The 16,101-nt window shown below is 40.9% G+C and overlaps 1 protein-coding gene across 31 annotated transcripts in view; it reads right to left on the bottom strand.

The window, feature by feature from the left end:
* MAPK8IP3 (mitogen-activated protein kinase 8 interacting protein 3) overlaps positions 1 to 16,101 on the bottom strand; it is a 76,650-nt gene that overhangs the window by 19,256 nt on the left and 41,293 nt on the right. For 17 of the 31 annotated variants that reach the window (XM_014958756.1, XM_014958768.1, XM_014958758.1 and 14 more), the window contains 7 exons: positions 14,642 to 14,744; positions 11,846 to 11,964; positions 7,661 to 7,672; positions 6,272 to 6,289; positions 3,911 to 3,968; positions 2,764 to 2,916; positions 1,089 to 1,170 (listed from right to left, as the gene is read on the bottom strand). In XM_014958756.1, the coding sequence (XP_014814242.1) occupies positions 1,089 to 1,170; positions 2,764 to 2,916; positions 3,911 to 3,968; positions 6,272 to 6,289; positions 7,661 to 7,672; positions 11,846 to 11,964; positions 14,642 to 14,744 (545 nt within the window). The remainder of the gene's footprint in view (positions 1 to 1,088; positions 1,171 to 2,763; positions 2,917 to 3,910; positions 3,969 to 6,271; positions 6,290 to 7,660; positions 7,673 to 11,845; positions 11,965 to 14,641; positions 14,745 to 16,101) is intronic. The other 14 variants (XM_014958759.1, XM_014958761.1, XM_014958778.1 and 11 more) reach the window with 5 other exon arrangements.

Here is a 16,101-nt window from a genome sequence, read left to right as displayed (position 1 = left end):
AATAGCATAAATTAACCAAGTACCTCTCCAGCCTCCCTGGACTTGGAATAAACCTGTATGGCCAGTCCAAACAAGATGTGTATAACTGAAAAGGAATTTGACACCTTTTTTTTTTTTTTTTTTAATTTAAAAAAACAGACCTCCTGTCAGTTCAGCTTAAAAGGAATTCAGTCCTCTTCAGCATTTCACAACCACAACTTGAAAATTTTCCTATTTAACTGAATTCTCAACAGACCAAGTTCACCACAGTTAAGTCAAGAGAATTAGGCTAGAACTCAACCTGCTCCAGTACCTTTTACAAAGTAAGAACACAGTAATATTGAAAAGAAGCGTATCATCTAATTCCCTGTCTAACCAGAGTGACATCTACAAGGAAAATCTCTGTTACTGCTTCGCCTTTTTTTTTTTGGCTACAGTTTGAAGAGCTGTCATAGAAGAGCAGTACCCTCTACCAGCTAGTACTGGCTTATGTGAAAGAAATAACGAGAAAAACAATGCAGCAAGATTGAGATTACAGAACTAATAAAAGGCAGTTACTGCTGCAAAGCTGTCTGTATAACCCGGATTTCACTGCACATTGTCTTCATGGCTTACAGCTTCACTGCTAATGCAGAGACAAGCTCTTCTGGAGAAGCCTGACTATCAGAAGGTGCTAGGTGCTACATTAACAGTTGGGCTTGATGATCTTAAAGGTCTCTTCCAACCAAAACAATTCTATGATTTTACAAGACCATGAGAGAAACACACTAGACTGTAATTCAAAATTAGGGAGAACTAGATAAGAAAGGAAGGTCCTGAGCAGGGTACTGTTCTAGCACTGTTCTGCAGAAACCACATTGTGCACGGTATTGCCACTGTGTCAGCTGCTCATCTTTGCCAAACTATGGTTTGAAAGTCCTACAAAGAGGTAATCTCACAGCGTTTGTCCATTAGCAATGCTCATCAACAACAACCCACAGTTCACCAGCTTTGCCATCATTTTTAACAAAGGCAGATTAATCTGCATCTCAGGACTCACACATATAAAGTTATATAAAGTAAGTATATAAACCCCCTTTCCCCGCAGGCATTTTAGTAATGTAATATACCAATTCTGTACAGAGATAGCTGCTTACATCCTCCACCTCCTCTTTGGGTTCTCGTCGAGCAACAATCACTTCAGATTTCACTCTAGGAAACAGGAAGAAAAGCATCAAACCAGAAAGTGATACCATGGCTGGCCCTGAGGTCTTCTGGGAGGAGAACCATCTATGGGAAGGTCTGGCTGCATGCATCACACGGAAATGTTTTGAAACTGCATGCTAAGAGTTCAGAGTATGAGATGCTTCTCTGGTATTTTTCCCTCTCTCTTGTAGCGTGTTACTCTCAACAGCTTCACTGACATCACTCCATTTCTTTGGAACATTTGATGTAAACACCAAAATACTGACCACTGGGAACAGTCCAGCCAATTTCTATTTCAGAGCTATAATCTATGTTCAAACATTCGATGAGATCTTAACCGTGGGAAAACTGCCATTATCAGCAATGAAAATGCTGGCTTAAGTTCTTCTTCTGGGCTGATTCTGTTTTCAATGCAGTGAAAAAATGAAGGGCAGTTTGCCATTAATGGTAAAGAAAAGAACACCAAATCTGTGCTAATAACATACTTGAAGTATTTAACTGAGTGCTTTTAATTTCTTTAAACTCCATACCAAGGTGCAGTCATGCAGTCTGATTTGAATTACATGCACTTTTATTAACAGCAAAGACACTGTGGAAAAAACCTGCTGTCTCTGTCTCCTAAAAAGGCACACTTACCAGTTAAAAGTCCATGTCCCCACTGCATAATATATTCTATATATTAGAGATATTATAGATATTATGAGGGATTCCAAAGGCATTTTAAAAAACAGACCTATTTCCATTGCTTGTGAGGCTACTTTTATTTCAGACATTGTGTGAACAAAGAGACCGGTCTGTGTTATTCTTGCTGATGCTGTGCTCAGATTACAAGAGGCCACCGTCCAGATTCCAGCTGCAAAATAAACACTGTCCTCTGAAATGAGATAACACAGTGCAATGTGCAGCTAGTTCAAATGTAATTATGTTGCTTTGAGCCCTGTGGGGCATCTTTAGTTTTACGGATATGAAATCATCACAGGCATTCAGGCTTCAGTTTCTCTAGTTTGAGTGGAAAACAGGAAGTGGAATCTCTCCAAATGCTACCTGCACAGGATTTTAAAATCTCTTCAGCCTCTTCTTCTCATTCTTAACATGAACAATGAAACAATTAACAATACTGGCATTTAAATATTACTTGTGGGAATCTGTATTAGCTCTTTCATTAAATGAATAGGCATTCATTCCTCTCAGAGCTGTCTTGGGTGCTGCAAGGATCAAGTTTTTGACAGTTTCCTTCAAAACTACTGGTTCTGAAATTCTAGCCCCCACCCTTTTTTTTTTTTAAATTGCAAAATGAAACTCTGAATGCTTCACTCCAGAGACCCTGGATTTACAGTTGCTGCTGCAGAAACTTAGTCCTGAGGAAGAAAATTCTATGCGTTTTCTAAGGTTCAATAATCCATTTCAATTCAATAAATCAATGTGACACTAAAAATATCTCAGCCACCTACCATCAGCCTTGAAGTGCTGTGTATAAGGTACCTTTAAGCTCCAGTGCTAACCTCCACAAGGGAAACAGAGTAACATGAACAAAGGAGGTGGGTATATCTCTCCCAGGGAGCCCTTCCAGCTCCCTGGGGCAAGGTGTGAACCACTCACCTTTTCAGCTCCTCCTCCAGCTCCTTGACTCTGGTCTCCATTTTGGCTTTGGCCTGCTTTGTTGCTTCAAGCTCTCCCTTCAGCACTTCTTGCTCTCCAGACAGCTGGTCCACCTTGGCAATCAAATCATTCTTCACAACGTTCAAAGCATTTCTTAAAGGTGTGAAAAGAACAATAAGCAAAAATGCCCCAAACCAGCAGCTGTCCATAAGAGAGACCTGAAACTAAAGTCACAGGCACTACAAGGAGAGTTGAAATGAGTGTTCTTAAAACAATTCACAGTCCAGCTATAACTCATGGAAAAATAGATTTTGGCAAGGAGTTGCAGAAGAACACAGAAATCACCATAATTCGTCAGGATGAGGCTTGTCCAGTACTGTATTCTGACTGACAGACCAACATCTCCTTAAGAAGAAGACAGAACACTGCAAGCAGTGTAGGGTATCCTATAACCTGCACAAGGTTCACAGCTATTTTTAACAGAATGAAGATCTGAAACACACCCTTCAGAACTGCTGTTATCTGTAACTGTGGATAATTGTGGATGATAGTGATATAAATATTTCAAATTGGCTCCAAAATATCTGAAAATCTTTAAAATCAGCAGCTTCCTATCATTGTAAGTTCTCCAACTCTCCTTTGGGAGTACTTTGCCTTCCTGTTCCTGGCTGCTTAGCTGTAGTATGTGGTATGTCAGCCTTTCTCAAAAAATAAGTCCATTACATTTTCTGCTTCTCCTTCACCGACTATTAAACCCCTGAAAACTGTCCTCAATACTAAGAAAATTTTCTTTGCAAATAGGAAAAGTTGTAAATAAAAACTTAGAGGCAGTAATATCCTCACAGAGACTCAGACCAATATCTAGATTCCCACTGAAGTTAACTGATTGCCATTGATTACAGTTGGGATCAGATCCCACCAGCACATGCCCAGAGACTTCACCCAAGTGCCTGCAGAAAGGAAACAGTTAAGAAAGTAGCTCAGAAGAGCAATTCCTCCTCTACAATTGAAGGAAGAACAAGTATTCAAGCAAACTTGTTAGATAAATGAGGAAGCCCCTGTGAGGCAGTTCTGGCCAAGACCTACTTCAAGATGACATCTTCTTTACAAATAGGCAGGCAGTTCAGAGAACACAACAGTTCCTTACTTGGTCTCCAGTAGCTGTGAGTTCTCCAACAGTAGATTCCCCACTTCTTTGCCCATTCCTGAAAAGAAAGGCCAAGCAGTTTTCACTTGCTCTCCTTGAAACATGAAGCTTGTGTGGCACTGCCTGACTCAAGTTTGAGGAACAGAAATCACTTTTGTTAGGCTTCCCTAGGCCTTTGTGTCCTGCTGTGGATAGTGGAGTACCTCTTGCTGAAAGACCATGCAGCACAAACAAAGACACCCATGTGTCCTTCTGTAAAGAGCCCAAATGTAGACCTAGCTGCTTATCCCAACTTTCACAGACTGCCTGAGAGGGACGGAGAGGAGAGTTTCACTAGCACCAGTTAGGGGAAGTCAAGTCAGTAAACTCCTGGTTCAGCCATGAGCTATTGCAACCATTTTTTACCATCATTCGTACAGAAAGAAAGTAGAAGTTAATGGGCTTTTCAGGGAGGACAGCAGAACACTGTCCAAATTGCTGGCCAGATCTGCACATCAGCGATTTTCTTATCTTTCTCAGTACAGATTTAGGATCATAGTTGTGACCAGTTTCATGCACATGAAACGCTTCCCATTATCAGCCTTCCACCAGAGCAATTTTAACAGGACTTCAGACTGCCCATTACTCTGTCTACCTTTAATAGTTTCTCATAGATATTTCAAATCTGAAGTCCCATCACTTAAGACCAACACTCAAGGAAACATCTACATTGGACAGACTGCACTTGCACTTGCGCGTCACCATATGATGACTGCGATATGCAGATTGGGTTGCAAGCACTTTGGAAAATCTGGGACTAAGAGTGAAGGCAAATTCAGTACTTCATAAAACCATACAAAAAGGAATTTAGAGACCAAAAGGACAACTGAATTATTTACAGGGACTTGCTGGCTCCCAGAGTCACCTTCTATCTTAAAAGTGATGAAGAGAGGCCACCTGAGATCTAAAGGCAAAGAGACTCCTCCCTGTCAGGGGACAGCATTTAGGTTTGCAGCTCATTTCTCACCGCAGGTCCCAGAGCACGAAGAATTCTCACAACCATCAGTGATTGTGCTGAAGTGATCCTTGTTCTGCCCTCTGAACTACCTCTTTCTTTACAGCAAAGACATCAACAGTTTTTCATGATCCATTATTTGCTCATTAATATTTGCAATAAAATAAAAACAACACAAAGTAAATGGAAGTTAGAGAAACATGGTATCATACCAGAAGTGAGAACACATCACAACACTCCAACATACAGATCCTCTTCCAGAAATGGGATGAATTTATGATGGCAAAAGCAAATTCAGAGCAAGAATGAGTAAGAAGCAGCATTTTCAAGTAACTTTTGAAAAATCAGTAGACAGATAATTAATCACTTTGATGTTTCAGGCAATGTGTTCTTTGGATACTGTTTCAAAGAATACTGCAAATAGCAAAAAAGTGACACACTAACTGCAGTGCAAATGGAAGTGTATTTTTGGTTTGGCAAGAATGACTTATAGGTATTTTTTTTTGCATGCTGTATGTTGATCAGAAGACCAAGAAGTCATCTGTTTATTAAATTATTTTGTTGTTCCTTTCTAGTGATTCTACAGATGATCAAATAAATATTTAGCCAGTAAGACATTAAAATGGCACAAGGACATAAAAAGTGCTGAGGCACATCAAGGGAAAGAGTTCATTCTCCCTTTTTTTGGGACTAGATCTTTTTCCTTCCAATTCCTGAGTCATCTATCCCTCTCTGCAGCCGTTTTGGGGAGAGAAAGGAACTCTGATGAAGAGGGTGAGCTATCATGAGAGAGCTAAAAGCCACACAGCATCCCAGTCATCAGTATCTTCACCTTATTTGTGTGCAACACAGTCACAGCCCAATGCTTTAATCAGTGAGAGGTCTGAAGGGCTAGTCTTGCAATAAAGAAATGGATGAAGCCATCCCAGAGCCATAGAATGGATCTATGAGATAACCTTACGCAAGCTGTAATGGAAAAGCCCCGCTCATGGGAAAAAAACAAAACCATGGGGTGACTAAAAAGAGATCTCTTCACTCCTTTGCAGCATGAAGCAAAGGGAAGAGAAGTCTGGGCAGAGCCGTGTCTAACAGAGCCCATCCTACACTGTCCACCTCCTGTAGCCAGGCAGATAGTGTGAAGCATCAAAGTGGATAATCAACTATAAGAAAGAGATGAGAATCCCCAAACCCCCACTACTGACCAGCTGCGTCCTGCTTCTTGGAGAGGTGATATCACCATCACAAAAAAACAAACCAAGACAATGCAAGACACATGGAGGGATGTTGAGTCAATGGAAGAAATTTAGAAAAAATGTACATTAAAAAAAAAAAAGAAAAAAAAAAAAGAGAAAAGGCCTTCGCCTTACCAAAGAAATCATCCCGTACTATGAGAGCCATCCCATACGAGAAAGGAACAGAAAGAGATGGGGACAAAGGGGAAGAAAGGAAGAGAAAAAAAGCAGCCATTAAGTACCAGTCTGTAAACAGCAAACAGAGCAGCTCATCAGCACATGTACATCTGTGTGCGGTGCCAGTGTATGTGATGCCCAGCAGTAACTCATCTACACCTTGTTCTGCTGCTGCCTGGCCTAGCGGGGATTTACACCTGAGATGTCAGGACAAGCTCATCTTTTTCTTCCATCTTCATAATTTCACCTGGACTACACATCTTTGGGTTTCTCATCCCCAACAAAGGTAGTTCAACAAACATTATGAGTAGGGTGAGGGAAGGACAAGGGCAGGAGGAAAAACAAAAGTGGGGGTGGATATCAAATCTCCCGTCTGGCCTTTTGCACAGGCCTAAATTCATCTCTGCACTGCTACAAACTCCAACTCAGCTTCAGAGGGAGATTCTCTGTGAAAGGACCACAAAGAGGTGACTTAACAGTAAAACCAGTTTGAAGTAAAAGAAAGGATGATGCCATCCCTTTCTTTTGTAGCCTTACAGAACCAACACCAAGAGGCACCAGGCAAAGGAACATGACAGAGCTCATCGCCACACAGCACTGCACTATCGCCTCTGCCCAAGTCACCTGCCTTTACTACAGGGAAAATTTCATCCAATTTGCACTGAAATCAAGGGAGATCCCCGTGACTTCATCTGGAATTGCATCAGGGCCCCATTTTATGGAAAGGTGCAAACAGAACATGGCCCTAAGGCAATGAGTCTCCTTCACCAAAACAAAAGGCAGAGGTATTACTTAAACTCCTGCCAGAAAGGCAAAGAGTCCACGACAGAGGACAGAGGCTTTGCCACTCTAACCCACCAAGAAAGTGTCTTGAATGTCATTACAACCATTCCAGAAGAGGGCCTGTATGCATCAACCAACCCACAGTGGCAGATGGAGGGATTCCTCACAGCGTGGTTCGCTGAGAGGAGAGTGGGAACCTAAGGCAGCCCTGTGCCCACCTGAGCTCTGCTCCAAGCCCAGCACCTGGCCTGACAGGAAAAAAACCACTTTGAGCCACAAGACCTCAAGTGACAGGCCCGTGTAACACAGTAGAGCAAACCTGCAGAAAGCCACACAAGAAAAGCTTCTTGAAACGCAGCAGGTATGTGAGCACAGAGCGGGGATGTCCTGCTGCCCAGGGACCCACCGGTGCAAGGCAATCAAGCGAGGCGAAGGTGGGAGAAGTCTGCAAAGCCAACCGTGTTTGGACAAGAGCAGGGGAGTATCACACGTGTATACCACATCACTCGACCTCAACCAGGAAAAAAGAAACAGGAAAGGAAACTGAGCAGAGGAGATACACACCTGAGAACTCCCCTATGGGCCATGTCCAGCGAAGCACAGAGAGACAAGGGAAAAAAGGAAGTGAAAAAAGGATCAATCAGTGACTGAAACCAACAAAATAAAAATTTTGTTAAAAAAAAAAAATTAACAATGATTCAGCCATTTCAATGTCAAAAGGCATGAAATAGTAAGGACGGGACCTGCCATGACTGTAGATGGCATGACTCTACATACATGACATAAAAAAAATCAAGGGAAGGTAACCCGAGGTACAACTGCAACCACATGCCTCAGCTACCTCCGGTTTTCCAGACATGAATCTCAGGCAACTGTATCTTCCTGGACTGGAAAAACCTTTATTTTCTCTTTATTTAGTCATGTACGACTAAATGCAGAAAAAAAGCTAGTTCCCACTACCTTCTAATTTCCCCTCCCCTTGTAATTTTAGCAACTAAATCTTCTGATAATAAATGTGCTCTTCAATGATACTTTAGCTTGCAAAAGACAATTAGTTGCATTTGAAAACCTTTTTTCTTTTCAGTGCAGTGTTGGTACTCAAGTTTGATAATTGTATTTCAACTTCCGTCCAAAAAAATATACATAAACTTACCGCTAATACAGCTGAATTTCTGTCTTCACCACCCTGTTATTTGAAGGGAGGTTTTAATCTCCAAAACACAGTTGGGATCCTAAAACTGAAAGGAAGGAACCTGCCCGTACTGCACAATCAAACTGCCAGTGCTCCTTCAAGTCCAGAAACTGTTGGGACAGGGAAGAGCAGGAACAGGGAAATGGGAGAAGGGGGAGCCTAGCCAGGATCAGGAGGTAAGGTAAAAACCTGTGATTAACAAGTGACTATGCAGGAAAACAGCCAACTAGTGTTCCTAAGGCTGTAGTGAGAAAAAAGGGAATTGGGCACTTGTTCTCATTCCGCATTTTTCTCCAGAATACTTCCTATACAAACTCATAGATGTAAAGAACTATTAGAAGCGGGGGGGAAACCCACGTTTTATTTATTATTTTATATTCAAAAATTGCAATGAAGATTGCCAATTTTGTGCCAAGAGATGTTGGTTGCCTTTCAGATATCCAGAAGGGATGAGCGAGAGTCTCCATTCAAGAAACAGACTTGCCTTCCAGCAACTCCTCAAGGGTAATTTCTGTAAGATCCTTCTATTTTAAAGTCCTCTTTTAGTGAGATTTCTCTTTCTTTAAAAAACTTAGTCCAAAAGGAGACAATATTCTTTGAAGACTGATTGTCAAGTTTTGACAGACACTAGAGGAAGTATTCAAATTTCATTTAGGTGGGGTAAACTTCATTAGTTCAAACTTCAGTAATTCTTTTGATTTACAGAGAGAAGTAGAAGTGAGCTCCAAACACGACCCAGAAATCCTTTTGGCTTGTGGATCTCGTTTCTTACATCACGTCTATAAAGCTCTTCCTCTGTGGCTCTTCAAAGGTACAGCACAGAGAGAACAATTTGTCTAACAAAAAACTCAAAACTTTGAACAATGTTGACAGATGTGTCAGTACTAAGATCTAGCCTTTTGCTTCCACCTTCACCTGATTTTATTAGTGCTTTCTAATGCGCAATGAAAAAAAAAAAATAGAAAAAAAGTATTTATCTCACTTCCTGGTCAGAGACATGACCTCTTAAGATCTCATTCTGTCTTCCTCTCTGTGTACAATCCTGGCAACACATGTGTTCATTTTAAAGAACACTTTTATGTGGACAGAGTCAGCAGCCAGAACTCAACAAAAGGTATAATCAGAGTAACATTTTTCACAGCAAATTCAGAGAATTACCTGACTTCATCATAGCCCACCACCCAGGTTTGAAAAGGAACCAGGAGAAAGAAGCCTCCCTATTCTGCTAGCCTGCCACATGACCGCCTGCAAGAGTTTTGCTGCTCTGCTCAAATCAGAAAATTATCCCAGCACAGAAACGTACTCTTCATAAGCCACACTTACATGGGCACTGTTCAACAAAGTCTCTGTAGGCTTTTATCATGACTGGTAACTGCCAAACAACAGGTGTCTCACTACCCAAAATCAATCACTGGTCTTTGGGCAGCCTTACTACTGGAAAAGGTGAAGCACTTTTGACTTTAACTGAAACTGTGGTGATCAACCTTGGAAGGTTTGGGCAACCAAAATCTTTGGCCCTTTGAAAACAACAGTCTGCATTTCTCACTGATGACTGGGTCAGACTACAGGGTAATCCAAAGGGGAAGTGGACTACCAGAAGCGTGAAACAGCTTGTCCAAAGCATTTCATACACCGAGCAAATACTTTTCCAGAATAGTAACTCTTAGAAGCTGACAATCCCTGATGCCCCAGACCCTCTGGGGAGAGAAGGAAAGCAGCAGTCAGCACAGTGATTAGTGGAAGATAGCCATATAACCTCTCCTAGATATACAGTCTCCTAGTTAAGGAAGCACCTGAGGACCAAGATAAAATAGATGGGCAATGGCAAGATTGTCAAGTGTTTTTAATGCTTTGATTCTGCTAGGAAGAGAGTTCCCAATAACATATTGGGGCTGGCTAACCAAAATTCATTCCAGAGTAGGTAGATGAAGCTTTAACTGTCACATGTAGTTCCTACTGCCACCTTCACTTTTAAGGAGGAGTCCCAGCCCTTCTGCACTGACTGCTAACATCCAGATGATTCTCAAACCTGGAAATCTTGCTTTTCCTTCTAAATTCTTAATTTTGTAAGTATCTGCAGATGTTGGCTGCAATTCCAGGCAGAGAAAGGCTGTGCTTTGATCTTGATTCTTCTGTAGATTTTTTTTCTTCTGGCAATCTCAAGTTGGAGGTGAAACAATAGATGTTTTAACACTTCAAGCAATGGTCATCAATCCATGCATGAGAGCTCTCTGACATGTTGCAGAGCTAGCACCATGCTTCTTAAAAAAAAATCAGCCTATCCATATCAAAAAAGTACTGCAAGCGTTCTGATAATAGTCTGGATCTTGTTCTTACATTCCAGTACACACTATTAATAATAACTTCACAGATTTTTGTCTTTGATAAAGAAAGAATTATTGCATTAACTTCCTTTCCAGTATTCAGTCTGCTTCTTCAAGGTTAAGTCTTCAGTGAATAGGGTAAAATTGATCCTCTCTGCAGAAACATACTGTTTTAAAGGGTCCTGATATAAGACTCACTCAAAGGTGATACTAGTATTTCCTGATTTAATTTATGCAAAAGTAAACTGCTGCAAATCTGCGATGTGACTCAGTTCATCCTGTTCTGGACATATATACAGAAACAAATTTACAAGATTATCCATCATTACTCTTCCATCAGTAATAACCAGAAAGTAAATGTACACTTTCAGATCTTGCTAATAAATGCATAAAAGGCATACTGTTGGAATCCTCATGTCTCCTAAGGCTCCTTAAAAGAGACAGTAAAACAGAAAGTGAGCTACACAGTTACAAATTTTGTCAGCTGCCCATGTTGACTGAGTACTCAAAGACCACTGTCCTGATTTGTCCTGATTTAGGAAAACAGTGGGTCTTAAGAACACACTTAAATTCTGTCATGAATTAAGGTCTAGATACTCAAAAGTCCAACACCAAAGAGTACGGGAAGAGCTCACACTGCCACCTGAGGCAAAGCTGCTTCTCTGAGTGCTTCAAAGTCCTAGTCAGGAACATGGAATATAACCAGACTTCAGGTATTACAAGCTCTTTCAAAACCAGCCTAAAAAGTGAACTACCACCTCTCATAGACTGACTAGAAAAGAGACTGCAATACAGACCATAGTATTTCCATATAATTTAAACTTCAAAAACTTAATAAAATTAGTTACTTTCTTGGAAATTTCAAACAAACCTTTTATTCCAAGTGAAATTGCTAGTGGCAAAATTACTGGGGGGGGAAAACTTGGGGGAGGAAGCAGAAGGACCAAGTTTTGTCTTTGAACTGTTTGTGTGGGAGAATCCTATAAAAAGTAAATTATGCACATAAAGACAACCCAAATAAAACTTACCCAACAGTTTAAGTTATTTTCTAAGTAAGCATTGCTCTACTGCAGGTACATATTTCAGTCACATACTGTCTCAATTTCCATGTTATTTTTTAAAAGCCAAACACCCGAGTTCTTGGGAAAAAAAAGAGAATTTTAGTGCTTTTAGAAGTTTAATATAGTTGCCATTGTACCAGAGAAAAGAGAATGGTTCTAAACAAGTTTTTACCTAGCAGATCTGCTCCTTCATCAACATCCCCGATAACTTCAGACCCTGCTGTGGAAAGTTCATGATACAGAGAGTCTGTGTTGATGCCAAATGCTTTGTTCACAATCCCCTGTGTTGGGCTGTTGCCGGAATAAAAAAATAAAAATAAAAAAAAAACCACAGTTGTTACTTTGCCACATTTAAGCTAGAACATTTCTCCCTGAAATACTGAGCATCCCAGACCACTGTGATCAAACCCCTTAGAGCACATCCTACCTGTTCACCATGGGTTGATTCAGGGAAGATATTGAGCAAAGAAAAAAGAATATTTTATTCCCCATACCAATGATAAATACCTATCACGCACAGCCTCAAAGGTCACCCAGCTCACTTCTTTTAAAATCAGAATAATCAATGACTATTCAATATTTGATAGAAAAATTTCAACTTGCAGGAGCTGTCAGCTCTGAATTTTCAGACTCTGCAAGGATTCCCACCCTCCTATCAGTTTAGGTAGCAACCTTAGGTAGCAATAAGATCAGGCAAGGACTCAAATGTTGAAAACAGCAATGGCCTTTCTTCTTTGTCAACTTTTAAGTTAAATCAGCCCTGAAGGGTTAGTTTCTTCTTTGGATGAGTCTATGCACTGGAATGTTTCTTCACATTTCAGCAAAATGTGTTTCATTAAAGGTCAATCAAAGTTAATGTTTTTGAATGATATCATATGGGAGCACATCTTCACCTCTTAGTGTCTTCGGTACCATAAAGAATCTTCTTCATTTCTTGACAGTCTCAAGACTCAAACAGAGAACAGCTGTTACAGGAGGTGAGGGTGAGGCAATCTCTGGGATTGTCACTGCCAGCTCTTCTAAGTGCCCTGCCTTGTATGAGGGGAATCAGCCAGTATGAAGAGAGGCTGTGCAGTTTTTCCGTCAGTCTAACAGAAACCAGTCTAACAGAACCAGTACCACTGGAGATTATCTCAAGTTGTGTGGCTTCATTCTTAGATAAATCAACTCTCAGTGATAATGCCTGGAGGTTACAAATGGGGAGCATGAGATGCCTCTGATATTGCAGAGTTAAGTTACAACATATTGCAGAAAAAAGGAAAAAAAAAATAGTTTTTTTTCAATTACAGAAAAATTACAGATGTCTAGACATCTGAGAGTACTGCAGAGTCACAAATGAGTGCCATGACAGCACCAGAATTAATCACTTAGCGCAGTCTAATGGACAGCACAAGTGACAAGAAGTAACCAGCACTCAGCGACTGACCTGAAAATCTAATTCAGCTTGAACGTACCTCTCCAGCACTCAACTTCCAGATGCTGTATATATGTCAGAAACATTCTGCTTTTAAAACAGCAAGCAGGCTGCTCAGCAGCCCCAGAGTTAGCTTCTGTCTCCTGCAGCTTTCAGTCTCACTACCAGGATCGGAGATCACTGCCTGAAGAGCTCCCAGTGAAGCAATCCTCTTCCTTCCCTTCTTATCCTCGGGTTTCATCAATTTTTGATCTGATCTCATCAGTCACTTTTGTCTTCCCCACAAAGAGCTGATTCGGCTACCTACATTCCTCCTGCATCTGACCCTAAAAATTGCCCATGCATCACACATATTCTGAGGGGAGCTTAACTGTATGTGGTTTCACAGTTGAGAAATTGCTGCTCATACCCTTCTCGATGAGAGGGTGCTCAACAGGGGGAATCCACTCCAGATTTGGACTGTGAGGAAATCTTGCCTTAACTTTGTCAGGGCATTATCTTCTGCGTACCTTTAAGAGCTAGGAGGTTATTTTTGCTAGTGTAGTGCCAAATTACCCACCAGATGAGGGTAAAAATTAATTAATCCTGTAAAATTAACCACCAGAACTTAGTAAAAATGAACCAAAGTACCCAAACTAATAATTCTAGACTAATACATGCCTCACAGAAACGCAGTGTCAAAATTAATAACTTTAGGGAGCCTCCTATTTGGTACAAAACGGGGCATGAACAGGAACTAGAGTCGCAGAGCAGTGCAGTAAAAGTCTCCTAATTTGGAGAACTCTGTCAAGGTTCTGAGTGCACTGATGGGTCAAAATTGCTCTGAGCAGCCTCATCAGTGGGTGGGACCTGCACCCACCCACTGATCCAAGCCTCCCTTTCACCTCAGGTCTGTTCCTTCAGTCCTCTGAGCTACACTGTAGGTGTTCCTGTTTTCAGCCCTGTCTCCTGCTGCTCATGGGTAGCACCGGCACCCCATTCATCCCCTTGCCTTGTCTGGGGCTGCTGCTGGAGCTTGTTATCAGTGCTTTGCCTCTCTGCTCTGAACCTGTGGGACTGGGATTGCTGGGGTTACTCTTGCTTGTGCTCCCTCATGGAGCAGCCCTGCTCCTGCTCTTCAAACACGTGAGAATATTAAAACTGAAAAAAGCTTGAGGTTTTAAAACAGAATTCATAACTGGTCTATTATTATTATTATTATTATTATTATTATTATTATTATTATGCATTTTTTCCCTCTTCTTGACAGCTTAAGCCCATGTCCCCTTTGGCTGTCTTAAGCCTTCTCTTGCTCCATCTCTCCAACCTCCCTGGTCCAGCAAGGCAAAAATGCCCAGTTCTGGGTCAGCTGGACAGATTCTTCTGCTGATTACTAGCAGACATTAGCTTTCTCTGGAGAACCTCAAAGACAGTCAGGACCCCTCATATGTGCACTATGCAGAATATATAGACTTTCTGAAACAGCTGCATCTTGAACTCAGTGTGAGCCACAGCACCCATTCCTCACTCATAAAACCAAGTGAAAGAGCACAGTGAAAAAGTTGCAATCAATACCTGTTACCGGTGCGTTCTAGGCGGGGATCTTGACACATATCCAGCTCTGGAGTAGAGTCTATGATGTCCTGAACATCGGACCACTCATCACTGCTGCCCATTCCTAGGTAAGACAATACATATAATCTATAGGACTAGGACTTTCACAGGATGCTGTTCCTTGAAAGGACTGTTACAGCTTTGAATATTGAGATTTCAAAACTTCATGGTGTTGTGTTCAAAGTCTTAAAATAGGAACAGAAAGTAGCTGATCATCTAGAGTCACAAATGCATTGGTGCTGGGAAGGTGCGCTCACAACTCCAGAACAGGAAGACCATAAGCATCTCCTCCCTCCCCACCATACCAGTGTCACTAAAGTCATTAGCTTGAATCCTCATTAACGTGTGATAACCAGAAATACTTCATCCATTAAAATAAGTTCCAAATAAACTTTTTATCTGTCAGTAAAAACTTTTCAATGCAGCTTTAGCTGAGATCGAAAACAACACAGCGATTTTCTGTATAGCTTCACAGAGATTACTCTAGTTATGAACTAACGCTATTTAGTTTTAATAGAAATATTTTTTCATACAAATTCTCAAGTCCACAACTGGTTGAGATACTCATTACAATGAAATTTCACTTAAAACCTTGTAGATGAAATCTGCTCTGGTTTCTGTATAATCTACAGCCTGAAGTCAGTATTTAAAGAAAATGGAATTTCCTCCTTTTGTCAAGTCACATTTATCAGATAGCAAACTATTCAAAAGCCCAGACTTGCACCTATTCTAAACAAACAATATGAACACAGTATCTGTTTTTCCAAGAAATTCTTGAAGGATTAAAGACCTAATTTGTAAACTACATTATTCTCTCATCAGTGTTAGATGTGAAATTTTTGACCTTTCCAAACTGCCCCAGTAACCAAAAATACAAAGCCCATGGCAACTTGAGTGTTGATTTTGTTCTTTTAGGCTGGCATTATGCACCAGCTGGCAACAAATGCCATGTTTAAAGACAAAAGTGATGTGTATTTGTTGCCAAAGCAGGCATCCATACACCGGCGGTTCTCAAGCTCTCAGAAACAGAGGCTTCCTCTTCTTTATTTTTCCAAGCTGGGAAGCTTTTCTGCAATACAAGTACCTTCTTTGGATAGTTCAGCTCTAAGGCATTTGCATCACTGACAGACATTTTAATTACAGATGCATAAAATATGTAATTAAATCAAGTACCTGTGTTTCTCCACAGCATGGAAACCTGATTTTGCATTACATGTGAGAAATAGCTGAAAGGTTGAATATGCATAGCACACAGGAAAGATACAACCATCTGCCTTGAGCAGATTCCACAACATGGTAATTCCACCAAGAAAATAAGAAGCTTTCACACGCACAATGAATTCAGAGTGGCACATACATAGAAGAGAGCAGACTCTGACCCAAGAAAGCTATTGATGGTAAACATGCTTGTAAAGAAGCAA

This window comes from Calidris pugnax, unplaced genomic scaffold, assembly GCF_001431845.1.
Source record: "Calidris pugnax isolate Ruff unplaced genomic scaffold, ASM143184v1 scaffold244, whole genome shotgun sequence".
NCBI classification, from domain to species: domain Eukaryota; kingdom Metazoa; phylum Chordata; class Aves; order Charadriiformes; family Scolopacidae; genus Calidris; species Calidris pugnax.
This window is presented reverse-complemented; position numbering and strand designations above follow the sequence as displayed.